General features: G+C 46.8%; 2 protein-coding genes and 1 long non-coding RNA gene across 5 annotated transcripts in view; 1 reads left to right on the top strand and 2 right to left on the bottom strand.

Annotated features, from left to right (window-relative positions):
* The window catches only part of LOC135914581 (uncharacterized), a 30,614-nt gene extending 28,094 nt beyond the window's left edge, over positions 1-2,520 (bottom strand). Inside the window, exon 1 of the long non-coding RNA XR_010568345.1 lies at positions 2,386-2,520. This is a non-coding gene — a long non-coding RNA (uncharacterized lncRNA). The remainder of the gene's footprint in view (positions 1-2,385) is intronic.
* On the top strand, positions 2,127-4,694 carry Cypl (peptidyl-prolyl cis-trans isomerase-like 1 Cypl). Its single transcript, XM_065447498.1, has 4 exons — positions 2,127-2,274; positions 2,443-2,597; positions 2,872-2,940; positions 4,315-4,694. The coding sequence occupies exons 1-4, from the start codon at positions 2,219-2,221 to the stop codon at positions 4,536-4,538; spliced, it is 504 nt and encodes a 167-aa protein (XP_065303570.1). The 5' UTR covers positions 2,127-2,218; the 3' UTR covers positions 4,539-4,694.
* A 3,994-nt stretch (positions 4,695-8,688) lies between these two features.
* LOC135914578 (helicase ARIP4) overlaps positions 8,689-16,362 on the bottom strand; it is a 48,592-nt gene continuing 40,918 nt past the window's right edge. For all 3 annotated transcript variants that reach the window (XM_065447492.2, XM_065447491.2, XM_065447495.1), the window contains exons 19-21: positions 14,653-14,823; positions 13,112-13,170; positions 8,689-10,054 (exon numbers count right to left, since the gene is read on the bottom strand). In XM_065447492.2, the coding sequence (XP_065303564.1) occupies positions 9,797-10,054; positions 13,112-13,170; positions 14,653-14,823 (488 nt within the window). In that variant the 3' untranslated portion in view covers positions 8,689-9,796. The remainder of the gene's footprint in view (positions 10,055-13,111; positions 13,171-14,652; positions 14,824-16,362) is intronic.

Below are 16,362 nucleotides of genomic sequence, written 5' to 3'. Positions count from 1 at the left end.
AGCCACGGTCCGTGGTGTGGCCGGCGGGCGCGCTCTCCCACATTCCTCGCCGCGGTGTCTCGTCTCTGCATCCACCCTCGATCGTCGACCGCAAAATTGCGCCTGAACCCTGCCGCGCCCGCACAACATGCACCTGGGGGTCATCGAGATGGCCTCGCTGGACGCACTGCCCGGCACGCACTCCTCCTCCGCCGCTGCTTCCTCGGCCTCTCGCAAGGCGGCGGCGGTATTCAAGGCGGCAGCGGCAGCTAGATCCGCCGCCAGCGCCGCGGCGGCCGGGTCCGGCGACGTCTCGGCCAAGACCGTCATCAGCGTGTTCGTGGTGCTGGGCGCCTTCCTGGTGGTCAGCGTCGTCGGCGCCGCCGTGACGTTCGTCGAGACGCAGGCCAAGGACGCGAGGAACCACAACCACTCGGCGCCCTTGGTGGAGTTTATCCAGTTCGCGCCGAACGAGACGCTGCCCGCGGCCCAGCATCCCGAGCTGCAACCGGCGCACGAGCGGATGCAGCGACCGGGATCGTTGCCGCCTCGTCTGGAAGGACGTTCGCCGCCGCCGCCGCCGCTCTCAACCAAAGATGCCAAGATGGCGTCGGATCGCGAGTACACCAGCAGCGACGCGCCGTCCAACGGAACGTTTTCGCTCGGCAGGATCCTCGACGCTCTCGCGGCGGGCAGAGACGTCAGGATGGGGGCAGAGCGCCCGTGAGGCACGTGTATGCCGGCCCTAGTGTTGTATCATGCATGTTAGTTAAGATGATATAAATGCAGGAGACGCCATGTTTTAAAAAAAGCTTGCTTTTCTGTTTTCTTCTTCGTTAGGCGGTCGCCCAGCACGTGCCACCTATTGGCGCGGTAGGCGACGTCGACGTACTATGTACAAGTTTGGCCCACTTAAAAAAAATATGAAGTAAATGTCGCAGTTTCGCGTGAAAGGCGAAGCATCGATTGCAAGAGCGAAAAATAGACAGCTATACGAAGTAAGAATAGTCGTTTTATTAGCCGTATCAGAGTCCTTCGGCCGTATAAACCTAGCTGTAAACATTCGCTTACTAACTAAATTAACAAGCATGGTGTCACGCGCGCACAAGCAAACATGAACACATCGCTCGATGACCACGCCCACTCGTCAGAACGCCGGAGTGAGAAATCGCGGCAGCTGCAGCGAGCGAATTGGCCTTCGCGCTGCCTCTCGCTTCAACGCGAACTAAGCGGCGAACGCAGCGCACACGAAGCTATCAGCACTCGGTGCACTCTGTCCTCGTCGCAGATCGCTTTCAAGACGGGAACCACGCGGCCGCGCCATATGTAGACGCTGTCGGAGTAGAACGCCCCCTCCCTCCTTCCCTCCCCTCGGTGCCTTGCGCGCGACGGAAAACTGCGCGCTTCCTCCGCGCTTTTCCCCCTTGCGCGCACGAGATTGAGCCACAATCGTCGACTCACCCTCGCCCGCTTTCACTTGTCCATACAGCATACGGCGCGCGTCGACGATGTTATCGCCCCTGGACTCTATACGGAGCACCACGGTCACGACAGAAATGCGTCTGGAGTGTCCACGTAATTGTTATTGCAGTAATAAAGAAAGACACGTTATTCCAGGCAGTGCCCATAAAGCCGGATGTATAGTCCAGCTTCAGTGTCGTTGTAGCGCGAGGCATATCAAGGTAGCGAGAGACGTGCGCCTAGAGCATTTCGATCTACCTGAGCGCTCGCAGTATGACTGGATGAGAAATTTTGCCTCTTACAAGTTCCGACCTATATAAAGGGGCCGTAGGCGGTGCAGTGCCATAAAGGTGAAGGTGCGTATGTCTTTTGTGGTGAAATATAACAACCTTGTTGCTGTAACCGTGTGGCGTTGTGCATGTCGAAGTTCCAAACTGCAAAAATAAGGCATCAAGCCTTATAATGGATGTTCGTCGTGGAAATAAACCTGCCGCGCAAGACAAATGTAAGCACGCGGCGACAGAGGAACAGTGGATTGTCGGGGTCACTGTCACTAAATAATGACGCAGTTTGTCTTGCCAAGCACGTACAATACTAATTAAAGGTGCGGTTATGCGATGCAATAATTGCCACCCTCGATATCACTCACGGTCATCGGATGACTTGCTTTGGTTCTTTGGTGAAATCTGGGTTTTCAAAACGCGCGCCTAATCACCAATATGGCTGCGCGAATTCAAGGCAATCCAAGACCAGATCCGATTGAAGGACGCAAAACAAAATGACGGGCATCCCGGATAAATCGTGGCAGCCACCGTACGTGACTCTAGAAACAACGTAAGTTTTCACTCCTTTGCTCGAACTTTTGTATTGATTCGATGCAAGCAAAACTCGATAATCACAAGAGCATGTTGACAATGTTACCAGGTTACTTGAAATACTACTTACCGTGTTTCGAACGCATGCCGGTGACGCCGGTGCCGTGTTCTCTTGTGTACTGTGCAGCATGGGCGACATAACAGTGGAGCTTTACTGGAAGCACGCCCCCAACACGTGCCGAAACTTCGCCGAACTGGCCCGCCGTGGCTACTACAACAACGTCAAGTTTCACAGAATCATACCAGACTTCATGATTCAAGGCGGAGATCCTACGGCCACAGGTAACCACGTAGCGTCCATATATACCCGCGTCGAGCTTGCGTTGACAAGTTTTTAGTGCCTTTAGACAATTTTTGTCGCCGAATTATTCCTGCGCCGCCAGACGTCGTTTGCCTAACTGCCTACTTCCACGTGCGCGATTGCCTAAAACTTTTAGTTTCTGTGTGTGTGTTCTCATTTTATGTGCGCGTGCATGTGTGCGCGCGCGAGCGCGCTAAAGTATACATAGCCGTGCTTTATAGCATTCAGAGAAAACAAATTTTTATGCAATTTCAGGTAGAGGCGGCGCGTCGATCTATGGCAAGACCTTTGAGGACGAGATACATCCGGAGCTCAAACACACCGGTGGGTATTTCTCCCAGCGTCCGCGTTCGGACCGTACCACAGTTAGATTATTGGTCTCAGACAGCCAGCCAGCCACTTTCTTTAAACTTGTGTTCTGGTATTACGACGTGTTCAGACATACACAACGTACCGGAAATTTAAACTGCGCGAGCTGACGACCACAGAGAGAGTATGACACAAGGACAGGCACAGTTCTTTTCTCGTGCTCTCTCTGTGGTCGTTAGTTCGCGCAGATTAAATTTTTGTTAAGATGTACCAATTCGACCAACAACAAGGCCTTCTAAAATGCACAACGTACTCGTGCAAATGTACTTCATGCTTCACTGATAGTATGGAAACGAATAAACCTTTTCTTGAACTGGCCATGGTGCTGCCGAACACGTCGCCCACGGCCACTCGCATAGCATGCAAATTGCTTTGGGACCGTTAAGCCCCATAATAAAATTTCAAAACATGATCGTGGTGCCTGTAACTCTTGGTGAAGTACATCATTTAAACTTTTACTCACCTGCTGAAACTGCCGTATGCTCCACCCATAGCCTCCTAAATTTTTTTTTTTTTCAGTGCTAGCCCAGTGATGGCAAAACCAGGGGTCACTGATAGGTGCCACTTTCCTAGTAGTTTTCAACAGTTTATGGGAGCACGGTTAGGGCCAACTACTTTCCTAACGCGTGACCACACGTCACGCAGAGGGCAAGGGTCAGACCAATCGGGCACGGAGCCGCAGAAGTGCCCAGCCATAGTTGTCCACGGCTCTAGCAACAACAGGAATAAAATGACTGGCAATGTGGTGCCGCTGAAGTGTACCAGTGGCTCCCATGCGTTGTGGAGCTGGCACTGAAAAATGTAGGAGGCTATGTTCCATCTCTCAAGTCGTTTGTAGCCCTGCGGAAGCTGCAGCACTCTTTAGCCAACACAAAGTCCAAATGCCCCTCGAGTCCACACAGCGGCTGCTTAATTCACGGTATATGACGTGCATGCGCAACATGCCTAACACGTCACGTATCGCTGTAATGCATCCTGCACCAAACAAAAGCAAAACTCTAATCCTGCCAGTAATCAAACAGTTACGCCAGAAACTATAGTCCACTGCAGAAGGACATTGTCTGTGCACGCCTCGTACTTTCGGCAGTGCTGCCGACGACTTGAGCAATGGAGTCCCGAGAGCAACTGTGACATTCTAAGTTAGAAGTTGGCGATTACTATTAATTTAATTATAGTACCCCATAGAACATGAGACTTGGCACCCGGTATAGGAAACTTCAAGATGCACAGTATGCGCATGCATAAAATTGTAGGAAAAAAGAAATGTATATCCTTGTAGGTGCATACAGTGCAGTAATGCAGGGCTCATATTTGGCATCTCCAAAACAGGAGCCGGGATACTGTCCATGGCGAATTCCGGTCCAGACACAAATGGCAGCCAGTTCTTCATAACTCTGAGTCCGACGCAGTGGCTGGATGGGAAGCACGCCATCTTTGGTCGCGTACAGTCAGGCATGACTGTCGTTCATCGCATGGGACGAGTGCCTACTGACAACAATGACGTCCCCCTCGAAGACGTCAAGATAGTGCGTGCTTTAGTGCGGACAAAGTGACCGGACCCTTGGTCTGTGCGCCCATGACTGTTATCACAACTTGTCATCCCTGGTACTGAAGTCAAGCTGCTCTGTTAGAGTAACAGTGAAGTTTGACAGGCAGTTCTGTGCTTTTTTCACTTTTATGATGGTTCATTAAATGATGTATTTGGCATATTTGATGTATTAATCGTCAGATACATTACTGGGATCAGATACAAACTTATAGACTTATAAATTTATAGACTGCTATATCCACTACAGTGGATATAGCAGTCTGCTGCCAAGCACAAGGTCATGGGTTCAGCTTCCAGCTACGATGACTCAATTTTGTTGTAGGTGAAATGTCAAAATGCTAGTGCACTTAGACATAAGAGCTTGTTAAAGAACCTCAGCTGGTCATAATTAATGGATTCCCCTAAACTACTACCTCTTTTTCAAACTCCTGTTTCCTTACACTAAATCTTGTCAACCAAATCTAGTCTAATAATCAATGCTAAATGAATAGCGGTGCTAGGAAAATCTCAAAAGAGGGCAAAGGTAGCTAGCTTGGCAGGCTCAGAGGAACAGCTCTAGTAGACTTCAATCATAATTCTATCATACAACAGTTTACAACCTTCGGGACGTATCTTTGTCCCACAGTAATCCTCTATCTTGCCTGCCTTTCTTTAATGGTGCACACCCGGTACTTCCAGGTCACGAACAGCATGTCCGTTTTAAGTGCGGCAGCATTCTTGACAACAGCAAGTTTTAAACAAACGAAATGCAACCAAATACAGACGATTATTATTGTGCTTACATACCAAAGGGTATAACTGTTTTCAGAGCGTAGGGCTGATGCTTATTTATAACCTCAATGACATCGCAAAATGAATCGCTGTTGAAGAGAGTGTGTCCAAGAATGAACGTGAATGACAAGATCAGCCACATGAATCTAAATTACGTTGTGCTGCGAGTCTGGCTCTACAAAGCAAAGGATGGCAGTCATTAGCCACTGGTTACACCGCAAGGTGAAGAAGCCGTAATAAACTGTCACATGAATTTGGACGATTGAACACTACTGAAATACTTTGCATATATTTAAATGTGTTCTGAATTGTAACCGATCTGCAATCTCCCAATCCAATTATCTGCCACATTACGCAGCGTTTCTATTCTGTTGGCACCCATTCCTTAGCTGTAATAGATTTGTCCGCCTTTCTTTCTTTTAAAGAATATTGCAACTGTTTTTTATCAGTTCTATGCATTGTGGCCTGCCCCCACTAATTTTTATCTGAACTAGCTAATATGTATGTTCTTTCTACAATATGTGCAACAGTTTTAAAGACGTGCCAATGGTTTTCCATTCCATTGTTTCTATGCTCCCTTGCTTCCTTTCAGATATGTTACCCTACAAGCCAGTGAATGCGCTATACAAATTGCCTGCCTCTGAAAGCACTAAAATGATGAAAAATGTTGAAACGATTTGGAGGCTAGACCATTCCTGTACCTTTTGTCTAAGCCAAGTGTTCTACATTCTTGGAAGCTTTTTTTCCTAAACTCAGTTTCGTACTTTGCAGGCAACAATGTGGAAGCTACACATTCATAGAAGTTCAACTTCGTGCATTTTTCAGAGCAATTTCTGATCTGTGATGCATTCTACGGAAAAACTAATTTACATATAACAACTTGCAGATGCAAGGTTGTATGTAAAATCACAAGGCATTTGTGTACATTTGTGCTGCCGGTATATGACGTACCATGTCATGGTTGCAAGCGCAAACGGTGTGATGTGGTCTATAGTTGCACTAGAAACTTGTCGCTCTCTTCTGTCGGTGGTAAACAGTTCGAGGTCGGCGACACCTTTCGTGTAATAATCGCATCACGTTTTGGCACGTGAACGTATCGGACAATTTTACATCCCATTACAACACACGTCTATTTCATATGTAATGCACTATTTTTTGGGCGCAAATACAAGCACTGAAAAAGTCCCTAGCCTTCATAGCATTGCTTGCTGCTATACATGAAGCTGTGCATGGTTAGAAGCAGCGCAGCTGCCAACGGAACGTGACCTTGAGGTAAAAGCTTAAGCGCAAATTTTCCAACAAACTTCTATTGCAATTCTTGTCCTCCGTCACTGGCCCACATGTGGTCACAAATGCTAACACTATCCACACTGTGCGCCGGATGTGGAAAAAATGGGGAAAAAACACGAAATATTGTGCCAAAATTTCATGTACAGTCGTAGCTCTGCGCTGCCGTCAGCACTAGGGAACGCAGACACTCGCTCTCCAACAGATATTCAGACGCTGCTGGAACTCGTCACGTTTTTGCTACAGCTACGGTAATTTCAGGCACAAATTGCAACACCTTCCCCTTTGCTAGCTTTTGTAGTGTTGTCACACACCATGCTCTCTGCAAATGACCGTTTCAACTTCAATATTGAAGGGGCATAGAAAAATTGTTTAAGCTGTAGACCCTTCTGCCCCTGTGCGTACAATCGTGCATGCCAAGATAGCGCATAAGAAGCAATAACACCGCTAGAATGACATTTAAAACATGCTGCATACATCCCAAGACACTTGTTTCGATATGTGCTTCCGATGTAAATACTATGTGCAAAGTGTTTTAATTAAAGGAGTTGAAAAGTTCGCGCACGGTAAATGTACGCCGTCATGTGGCGGGTTCACTGTTTCCGATAAATTTTTACAACAGGCTCATGTTTCAAGCGACTGGATGAGTGCTTTACCAGTATGCCAGACAGGAAAAAAATATTGGGAGATGCTTAATCTTTTTGCCTTTAAGTCTAAAAATCGACAGCATTATAGGGTCTCCGACTTCTTCTCATGCTTTCATTTCTCACCACTAAGTCAAAGACCACGATGCATTCATTATGACCCCGTCCAACACGCTTGAACCAACTAGCCCTTGTGGCCGTTTTGCATTCCGAAGGTTATGGGTTAAATTTCAACCTAAACCCCAATTTTCTTTTCAGCTCAATTACGTTGCTTTGGTTACAGGAACCTCGCTCAGAAATTTGGCGTCAGTGCGAATATTCTGTGACCTGCTAATGAATTCTGTTAATTCTTTCTTCCATTGGGAGTTGTTGCTCGCGTCCAACGCATGGTCAACACACAAACGCTTACAACACTATATTTTGTACGTAACAGGGCCTTAAAGCTTTAATAGTTCTTTATGTTTCTGTAGAAAATTCTCGTATGCTATAAACATTTTGTTAGATTGTCAAAACTCACTCAAGAATTCAAAATTCTTAGTCTGTTCAAGCTGCAGTACGCTTTTCAAGTATTTAATGTAAGAAGAGCGAGATTAAACAATGTTTTTGAATGGGCAGAGTCAATTGACACCTAAGGGGGTACTAATAAATTACCCTGCAACAATTCTTTATATCGCTCTTCAGGTGAGGAGAGGGGCCTGTTAAGCCAGGAAAGGTGCCATAACAAAAGACTGGTGGAGACTTTCTTCTGCACCAGTTCATGCCGCAGCGACATGGATTTTGACATCTGCTTGGCCCCAATTATTTTTAAGCAAAAGATGGTTCACATTTTATGCCAGAGTAGCCAAGCATTGAACTCCACAAGTTTCAAGAACTTTTACAGTGCCACAATGGCCCAAATACAACAAATAATGCTTTAAAAATCTACGACCTCGCACCGACGTACCGGTGCCAAGGTTTCACCACAAGATTCAAGAAACGGTAGTGTAACCTTCATTTTTCTACTCTAGTAACCAACTCTTTACCACTACATTTACGTATATGGTGCCTTGAAAATTTATTAGTGAAAACCGGTTTAGTGTTTCCGTGACCGCCCAAATTTAAGTTCACTACATAGTGCATTGAAGTGAAAATGTATGCGCCATTGCAATTGCTCCAGAAACTTGTCAAACCTAATGACCTTATCAGTTACCGACTTTTCCTCACAACAGTGGAGGAACACATAACAAAGTGATGGATCAGAACATTACAGTGCATTTGCGTGTTTGCAGACACAAATTTCAGAATCTACTGTCCATGCTGAAAGGCATGTCTACTTCCATTACACGTGCCTAGCACACTGTGGAGCAAAGCCTTCACTGACCCAGAGCATAGTTTGTTGTTGCCAATTGGCCCAAGTAAGGGACGAGCACAGAGGCAACGGCACACGATGAATAAGGCGACGACAAAACAGCATTCAGGAAACATCCTTTCTTTTTTTTTTCTCCCTTGGCTAGATGCACTGAAATGATAAAATTTAATGCGGAAGTCACAGGAAACGACAGAGACACACACACACACTTGCAGGACTCGATGACGCGGGAGGTCGAGGCAAGAAAAGTCAACCGTCTGTCGTTTGCACCACATCGAGGGAGGTTGCGGGGGGTTGAGGCCAGGAATGTTGACGTCGGAAATGCTTCTGTACAAACTGCGACGCCACCAAAAAATAAATTGGAGTGAAAGAGAGAGACGCGATGGTGGCGAGAGAGGACTGCACTAGATTGAACGATGCGCTAAGACCGCGCGCACACACGCACCTTCACGGCTTCTAGGCCAAATGGAACGGAAAGAAGAAAAAAGGTCTTTAAATACTGCATTGGCAAGCCCCCCTTGTCTCCTGTCCTGGTTTCCTGAAAAACGTGCCGACACTCCGTCCACGCTTGGAGCTGGTGGTTGTTGTGCCCTTCGTTGCAGCTCGGCATGTCCGGATCCGCGGCGGCGTTGCTCCGACAGTTCATTTTTGTTTAAATTTTAAATAAATAACTTTCAAATTTTCTAACATGCATCTTGTTTTCATCTCTCGGTGCGACATACACACACACACGCGCACACACATGCACACAGCAGCCGTCCATGGAGTTTGCGCACAGTGAGTTCATTGTTTCTTCCGATTCTCAAAATCAGAACGCTCGGGGCAAAAGAATAAAAAAAATCAAGAGGCTTCATAGTGGCCACTTGAAGAACGAAGGGAGGGAAACAAACTCATTGAGGTGTAGAAGGTGTTGCACGTCTCTCATCAGTTATTTTTTTCTTTTTTTTCTTTTTGGAATGCTCTTCTTTAGTGGTGCCCGCTGTTCCAGCTGGCACCCGGCGCTGGAAAAAGGCTGTTCTTTCGGGAGAACACAATGTCCGAGGAACACAGTTTTCTCTTGGTTTTCAACGTGGTGTGCGCACAACAATGCCGTGGCCCCTCGGCAGCGCGCGGAGAGCAGTCGATGAGCCGATCTCACCTACACGCACGCGCACACACAGGCAGATGAGAGATCCGCAACGCGGCGGCACTGCTCTTAGGGCGATGCCGTCGTCACACCGGGACCGACTCGCCGCCACTGCCGTTTCCTTCCTTGGGCTTTTCGATGATGGCCGCCGCACCCTTGACTGCTGACACGGGAACGATGGCACCATTCTTGCGCCCACTGCCGTCTTCGTCGTCGCTGCTCTCGTCAGGCAGGTCACTGTCGTCGTCGAGGTTGATGACCTCGGGCGGCCCCTTGCTGATTTGTCGCCCCGCGACACCCGACAGTTGGACTCGGCCTCCACACTGCAGCGACGGTTGAATGATCTGCGCGGAAGAAAGATGGTACAGCAAGCGCTCGAAGCTCTGAAGTGATGCAATGAACAACTGACCAAAGGGGTTTCCAGAGTATGAAATTCGAGAGAGAGACTGCTGCCAATGCATTTATTCGAGGATTGAAAGCTGCAGCAGTGCCTAGTTACGGTGCAGCCATTGCAATACATACCCGAGTGCGACACTGAATGAGCAAGCCGAGGCTGACGCAAAAAAATAGCTTGACCACTCTTTCAGAGGAAGTGGTGGTCATAACGCGAGAGACATATACTCTAAGAACGAGCGGCAGCTTTGTTGCACATCCACAAATACAAGTCCATAAATGTGCAAAGTCTACTATTAATTACAAGTTTTGCTTGAAAAACGAAAATGAAAGCAATAGCAACGATGTCAGCGATGTGCGGCTGCGTAGCGTAAACAGCATCCCTGAGGATACCAGCCGTCATAAGTATATCTGGCCCGACTGAGTGTGTTACTATATGATACAACTGTCATTAGGGCTCCGGCAATATCGAGCACCTGTATGCATGTTTAAGGGGGGATGAGGGTCTTGAAAACTTTTTTTTTATTTCTTAACATATCTTCCTGAAAATTGGCATGCAGATATATCTTTGAATGCTGATCCCAAATATATATTCAGATTTTATATATCTCATCTAGAAATGAAGATATTGCAAAATAATTGATCCCACATAGGTCTTTTCTTACGGGCCATTATGATAATTTCTTAATTAAAAAAACTAGTTTCAAAGAATAGCTTTCATTTCCAAGGGCCCACTGCACATCCTAAAGCTAAAGAAATTTTTAAAAAGTGATCATAGAGGTCGTGAATGAATAACAAAGTAGGAAGAAAAAAACAATGCAGGAGTAATTAGCTTACATCTGACCTAATTGCTAGCCTATTGGGTTTAATGAAAAATGGAAAGCTTTAGGATGTAGCTGAGGTTTTACTGAAAAAAATGATACCTAATTCAATAAAATCAATTGATGCAAACACTATGAAAAGTTCTGTAAGGCAAAGGCATTTGATCGAAAAAGCAAAGCTGAGAAAATTGCATTCAAAGTTTTGCTTACTCTGCCACTTTTGTTTACCTATCACATGGAAAAATTTAATGCTTTAGCATGCAGCCCAGTCATTACTGAACACAATAACACCAAACTCACAGAAATCTGTTCATGTAAAGATTGTGAAAACCTCTGTATTGCATTGGCACTTGACAAAAAAAAAAAAAAAAGAGCTCAGAAAGTCGTCTTCACTAGCTGCGCCGACGTTCATTAGCTCGAACTTGCGGGAAGTCGCGGACTTCTTCGCCAATGAAGTTTTAATGTTGTCTGCGTACTTTTCACGCCCCGCGCACTCCGCGCAAAACACCGTGTCGAAGCGTTGAGCACGCGAGCTCGGTTCAGCCGCGTCCGTCGGCACCGAAGCGGCGTGCGGAAACGCCGAAGTCGACGTTAGGCTTAGCTCAGCCGGCTCGGCCGCTTTCGACGACACGGAATCCGAAGCGACTTGCAGCGTCTCAAAAGTTAGCATTTTCGACGGGCTTAGTCCAGGCGCATCCACCGGCACTGCAGAGACTTGCGGTAACACCGAAGTTGACACCGATCGGCACTGTCCAGCGGCGTCCACCGGCGAAGCTGTTGTTGGCGAGCTCAGTCCAGCCGCATCCACCAAGGGCACAGCAGCTTGCGGCATCACCGAAGCTGTAGTTCTCGACGATGTAGCGCTCTTATTCCATGTGCCCCCCTTTTTGCTGACTGCTTTTCGGGTGCTTGCTTTCAAGCGCGCGTCTCGCGCCATCGTGACACGCGGAACAACGACACCAGGCACGCAAAAGCAAGAAATTCTTGGTTAAAAGAAGCGACTCAATAGCCAAAATATCTACAAGAACGATAAAGAAAAAGGCAGAACGAAAAATACTAGGAAACAAAGATGAATGCGAAAAATGACGTGCGCGCCGGCGAAAGCAGACGACGCGAAGGAGTCGAACAACGCGGCCGCGGGGCCGCGGCAGGCGTCACGGCCAATCAGAGGGCTGCGCCTCGGGGAGGCGCCCGTTTCACCCAATCAGCGGCTGTCTCGCGACGATTTCGGGCTTGAGAACGGGTGCCTGGGTTGCCGATCGCTCCGCTGCACGAGGGTCTGCAGCGTGCCGAGGGGCGCCAGAATGGAGAGCGGGAAACCAGCTTTCAAACGAGACCAAGATGGCGCCGATCGGTTCGCGTCGCGCGGAGCTACGGCAGCTTGAAAATGAGGCAAACCTTCGCGCTTGGCGTTCAATTTCGGCTCACCGACGTTTATAAATTACCGTTTTTTTAATACTTCGAGTAGGAATTGAGCCATAATAATTTGTAGAGGCATAGTTGGGACATTAAAGACTTCAAAAACGCAATTTTTGAAAATTGCCATTTTTGACCATTTTTCGAGATTTCAAGACCCGCGTCCCCCCTTAAAGGCATGCCGTGGCGGCAATCAGCTTGAAACAAGCACTAGAAATACTGTCACATGCAGATGCCGACTGAGCTAGAATGCAAGGCACTTCCAAGCAGTACCATCTTTACTACTCTTATAGGTGTCGTGGTTGCCAGCCATATTTTTTACAAAATTAATCAGTGACAAAGCGAATGATACCAGAATATTCTCACTGCAACAAACATACGTTGTCAAGGGCACAATTCCGTTAATAAAGCAAACCTTTCTAACCTTTCTACACCTACTTTGCTAACCATAAGTAGACAAAAATGACAAAGTAGCTACACCTCGCAGATTTGCGCGACGTATGTACATGGGAGTCTCCGTGGAGCACGTGATAAACACTTTTGTGTCAAAAAGGCAGCAAAGTACCGTCAATGCACTGTGAAAGATAGTTTTCCACTGCACCTTTGTCAGCAAGATGACTCCTTTGACTTCTACAGTCGTCAATGCTAGCTCATCTTGGTTGTGACGACCAAGCTACCTGACTGAGCTTCTAGATACGCCAGCTCGCATTGCAATATCTCGGCACGTGAAACATTTTCATACGCGCATCAAAAGACAGCGCCAGTACTTACGCCAAAGGACTGCTTGTTCCCTGCGCTTGTTGTGGCAGCGTTACTGCCCACAGATTCACCTGTGAAGAGCAGAACGCGTTTCTTGTCACTTCAGCTTAATGAGATTTGAATGAAGTAATGTTACCACCGGGGGAAAAAGACTTTGGGGTAGATTTGAATAACTTTTGGAAGCTCAAACTTTTCTCTCTCTTCATCCCTATATCCCGTTCCCCCAGTTTGGGTTAGCAAACCTGACAGAAGTCTGGTTAACCTCCCTGCCTTTCCTCTTTTGAATCTCTTGCTCTACACTACATGTAGAATAGTTGCCCTGCACCACGTAACTCCTGAATTCTTTCACCTCGCTTTGTTTACAACTGCATAAAATGAAGGTCTTACAGAGGCATGGCCAGAAAGCTAACGGTATCATTGCCGATTATGGCAAAGACTGCGATTTTTTGTAAAACCACCCCAAATTCTTCAAAAGTATGCCACAGTGCAGAGCAATCAATGAACCAGCTACACGACCAAACCATGGATGCTCTCAGTGAGGCTTTGGCGCTTTAACTGAAGCTGACAATGTTTTGGCCAAGTTGAAACAGGTCCACAATGCAAAAAGTGGTGACTACACTTTGTCCATGATGTACAGATGTGGCCACTGATAGCAGGAACGAGGGAGCCCTTATCGGCACCTTGCAAAGTCTTGGCATATGATTTGTCTTAACATACGACTCGCCAGTTCTATTTGCTTGTTTATCCGCGCCTCCCAACTGGTGGCGTTTTGGCCAATCATTCCGGCTGCGCATGTGCCGCAAGACTCCATGAGGTGCCTGTGTTCACAGGCTGCCGTGTTCCCGCTAGCAGTGGCCATGCCTGTACATCCGAATACCAACGCTGTAAAAACTGGCTGCCCCCAATGAGTTGTCAGTGATACCGCAGACATCGTAACGGTGTTCCTCAACGCGGCCACCATCTGCGTCAGCAGAGAAGTAAAAAAAACTCACCTCTAAGAGTTGAAGCGAGCTCAACGCTGCTTAGCTACAATGCTGGTCTCACAAGAACCAGCACATTTGGTGTGAAATAGCAGACGGCAAAACCCCAGGTTGAAGAAGAACTCAGCTTTCGCAGTTAATGTGAATGGGCATTGCCAACTTTGTACCACTAACTTTTAATCACTATGTTAGGAAAGCCACACATTTAATCCAAAGTGCAAGTACTGTAGCCCTTTCACTGCACTTCTGTGTTACTTTGCAATGCCAGGACAGAAAAGTCATAATTAAATGTGCAGGCAGAATGTAGCAGAATGGTACGCTGGCCATTTGATAAACCAGAGCCGCCGTTTGCAGGGATGCCTTTTCCAATGCTATTCCTTTTCGCGCTTCTTTTGTCAGAGGGTCACAGCTCCACTCCGCTCGCATTATCGCCGAGATCAGCCGGCATGAACAGTGGACGATAAGAGTGCTGTAGAATCGAGCGGAAGGTGTCGCTACAAAATCGCAGCTCAGCAAGTTGTAACGACAGTGCAACGGTAAGAAGCAGGATGACAACAGTGTGATGGGACTGACCCGATTGTCCGGCCACGGCCATCTCTCCAGTCGTGGGAAGGCGCACCGCAATGATGCGGCCATCTGGAATCCGAAGGTACACGCCCTTTGGCGTCTTCATCACCAGAATCTCAGTTCCTGGCGGGATCTCCACTGGAGGGTCTGACGAATTGTTCAGTGGTATGGTCACCTCTGCACACAGGTAAATTTCCCCACCATGTTCAGTTACTGCAGGCTTAGTATGGACACCTAAGGCAAACACTACTGTATTTACCCTATTCCAACATGCACATTACCTTTTCCCCAGAAATGGGTCAAAAGGTAAATTGCGTGTTACAATCGGACACAAGAACGAAACAGTTGTCAAAGACAGTGGTGTTACAATCGGACACAAGAACGAAACAGTTGTCAAAGGCAGTGTCACTGTCATCACTAGATGGCGCCAGAACAAGTTTTCGTGTATGTTGGCAAACAGCAAAGCAACTGCTTTTCCATCACCTTTATTATGAAAGCATCATGAAAAATCAATTCGCATGCTAAGATTAGTGGTAACAACACTGTGCTTTTGTCGTCCCATGAGACTTGCATGAGTCGCAGGACAGACTGCCAAAGTAGTTAGTAGTCAAACCAATGCGGTGTAGTAAACATTAATGGGCTGCACAATATACGTCATGTAGCGGGCCATGGACAGCAATAAATGGCTGGATGATGGGCATTAAGTGATCATAAATTTATGTTCTGTGAGGGTAAAATATGCAGGTTTCATTCTTTTCTGATTGCAAAAATCAGAGGCGTGTTACTTATCTCTTGTTATAAAATCTGGTATGCGTTAGCTCTGGAGGTGCATTAGACTCAAGTACGGAAAGTCAAGCTAGTCAAGCTAAAATGCCTAAACAAAGTCCGCCTACATTGCACCCTGTGAAAGTGGGATGTACGGCCATGTATGGTGTGGACGTTGGACAAGTACCACCACACCAACTGACATTAGGTGACATTACACAAGCAGGCACGTATGCAGAAGTGCAGCACACGTCCTCATTCTTCTAGGTCATCTGCCAAGCACAAGCGCCTTATTGAACCAAATTAATGTTTAAAAGTCAACTGCGTCAGAAAATGCATAAAGTACAACTTACACACAAGCTGCAGACATGATAACTTCGGATTGTAATACGAACGTACGAGAAAACATAATTCTGTTACGCAGAATATAAACATAACCCCCTCTTCCAGCTGCCAGTTTTTGGGTGAGCACGCCACAAAAAATCCTGACCAAGCAGAGGCTAACAGCTTCGCTGTAAAAAGTGCCCCAAAGTGTTCAAACCCCGCATTTACAGAGAACAGAGCTTTCCCAATCAATAAAACAATTGTAAAAATACATTGCCAGCTATCATGGCGTAAGGTTTCTGGCTTATTGGTAAGCTGTGGTCAACTGTCAATAATAACGATTTTCAAATTATGTTGTGTTTAAATATGAAAGGTGATGCACCTTAGCCAATCAAATTTTAGATTTTGGTCAATGAAATTTTACAGGATTTGTTTTCTGCAGCTGGGTGCTTTGGAGCATACAACATTGAATGTACTACAGTCAAACCTCGATATAAACAAAGTTTGCGAAGTAACGAACTATTTTCATTTCCAGATTTTAGTTGCATAGACAACCAGGTATTCTTTTTGCGATTTAACGAAGCAATTTCATGACAGTTTCGGTTAAACGAAGCTTCCGGCCATTTG

The sequence above is a fragment of the Dermacentor albipictus genome, chromosome 6, assembly GCF_038994185.2.
Source record: "Dermacentor albipictus isolate Rhodes 1998 colony chromosome 6, USDA_Dalb.pri_finalv2, whole genome shotgun sequence".
NCBI classification, from domain to species: domain Eukaryota; kingdom Metazoa; phylum Arthropoda; class Arachnida; order Ixodida; family Ixodidae; genus Dermacentor; species Dermacentor albipictus.
This window is presented reverse-complemented; position numbering and strand designations above follow the sequence as displayed.

Bases quoted from the DNA above. Each gene is read 5' to 3' on its own strand.
- Cypl (XM_065447498.1), top strand. From the start codon at position 2,219: ATGACGGGCATCCCGGATAAATCGTGGCAGCCACCGTACGTGACTCTA. The intron at 2,275-2,442 runs GTAAGTTTTCAC...TGTACTGTGCAG, and splicing joins TACGTGACTCTAGAAACAAC to CATGGGCGACATAACAGTGG. The intron at 2,941-4,314 runs GTGGGTATTTCT...TCTCCAAAACAG, and splicing joins TCCGGAGCTCAAACACACCG to GAGCCGGGATACTGTCCATG.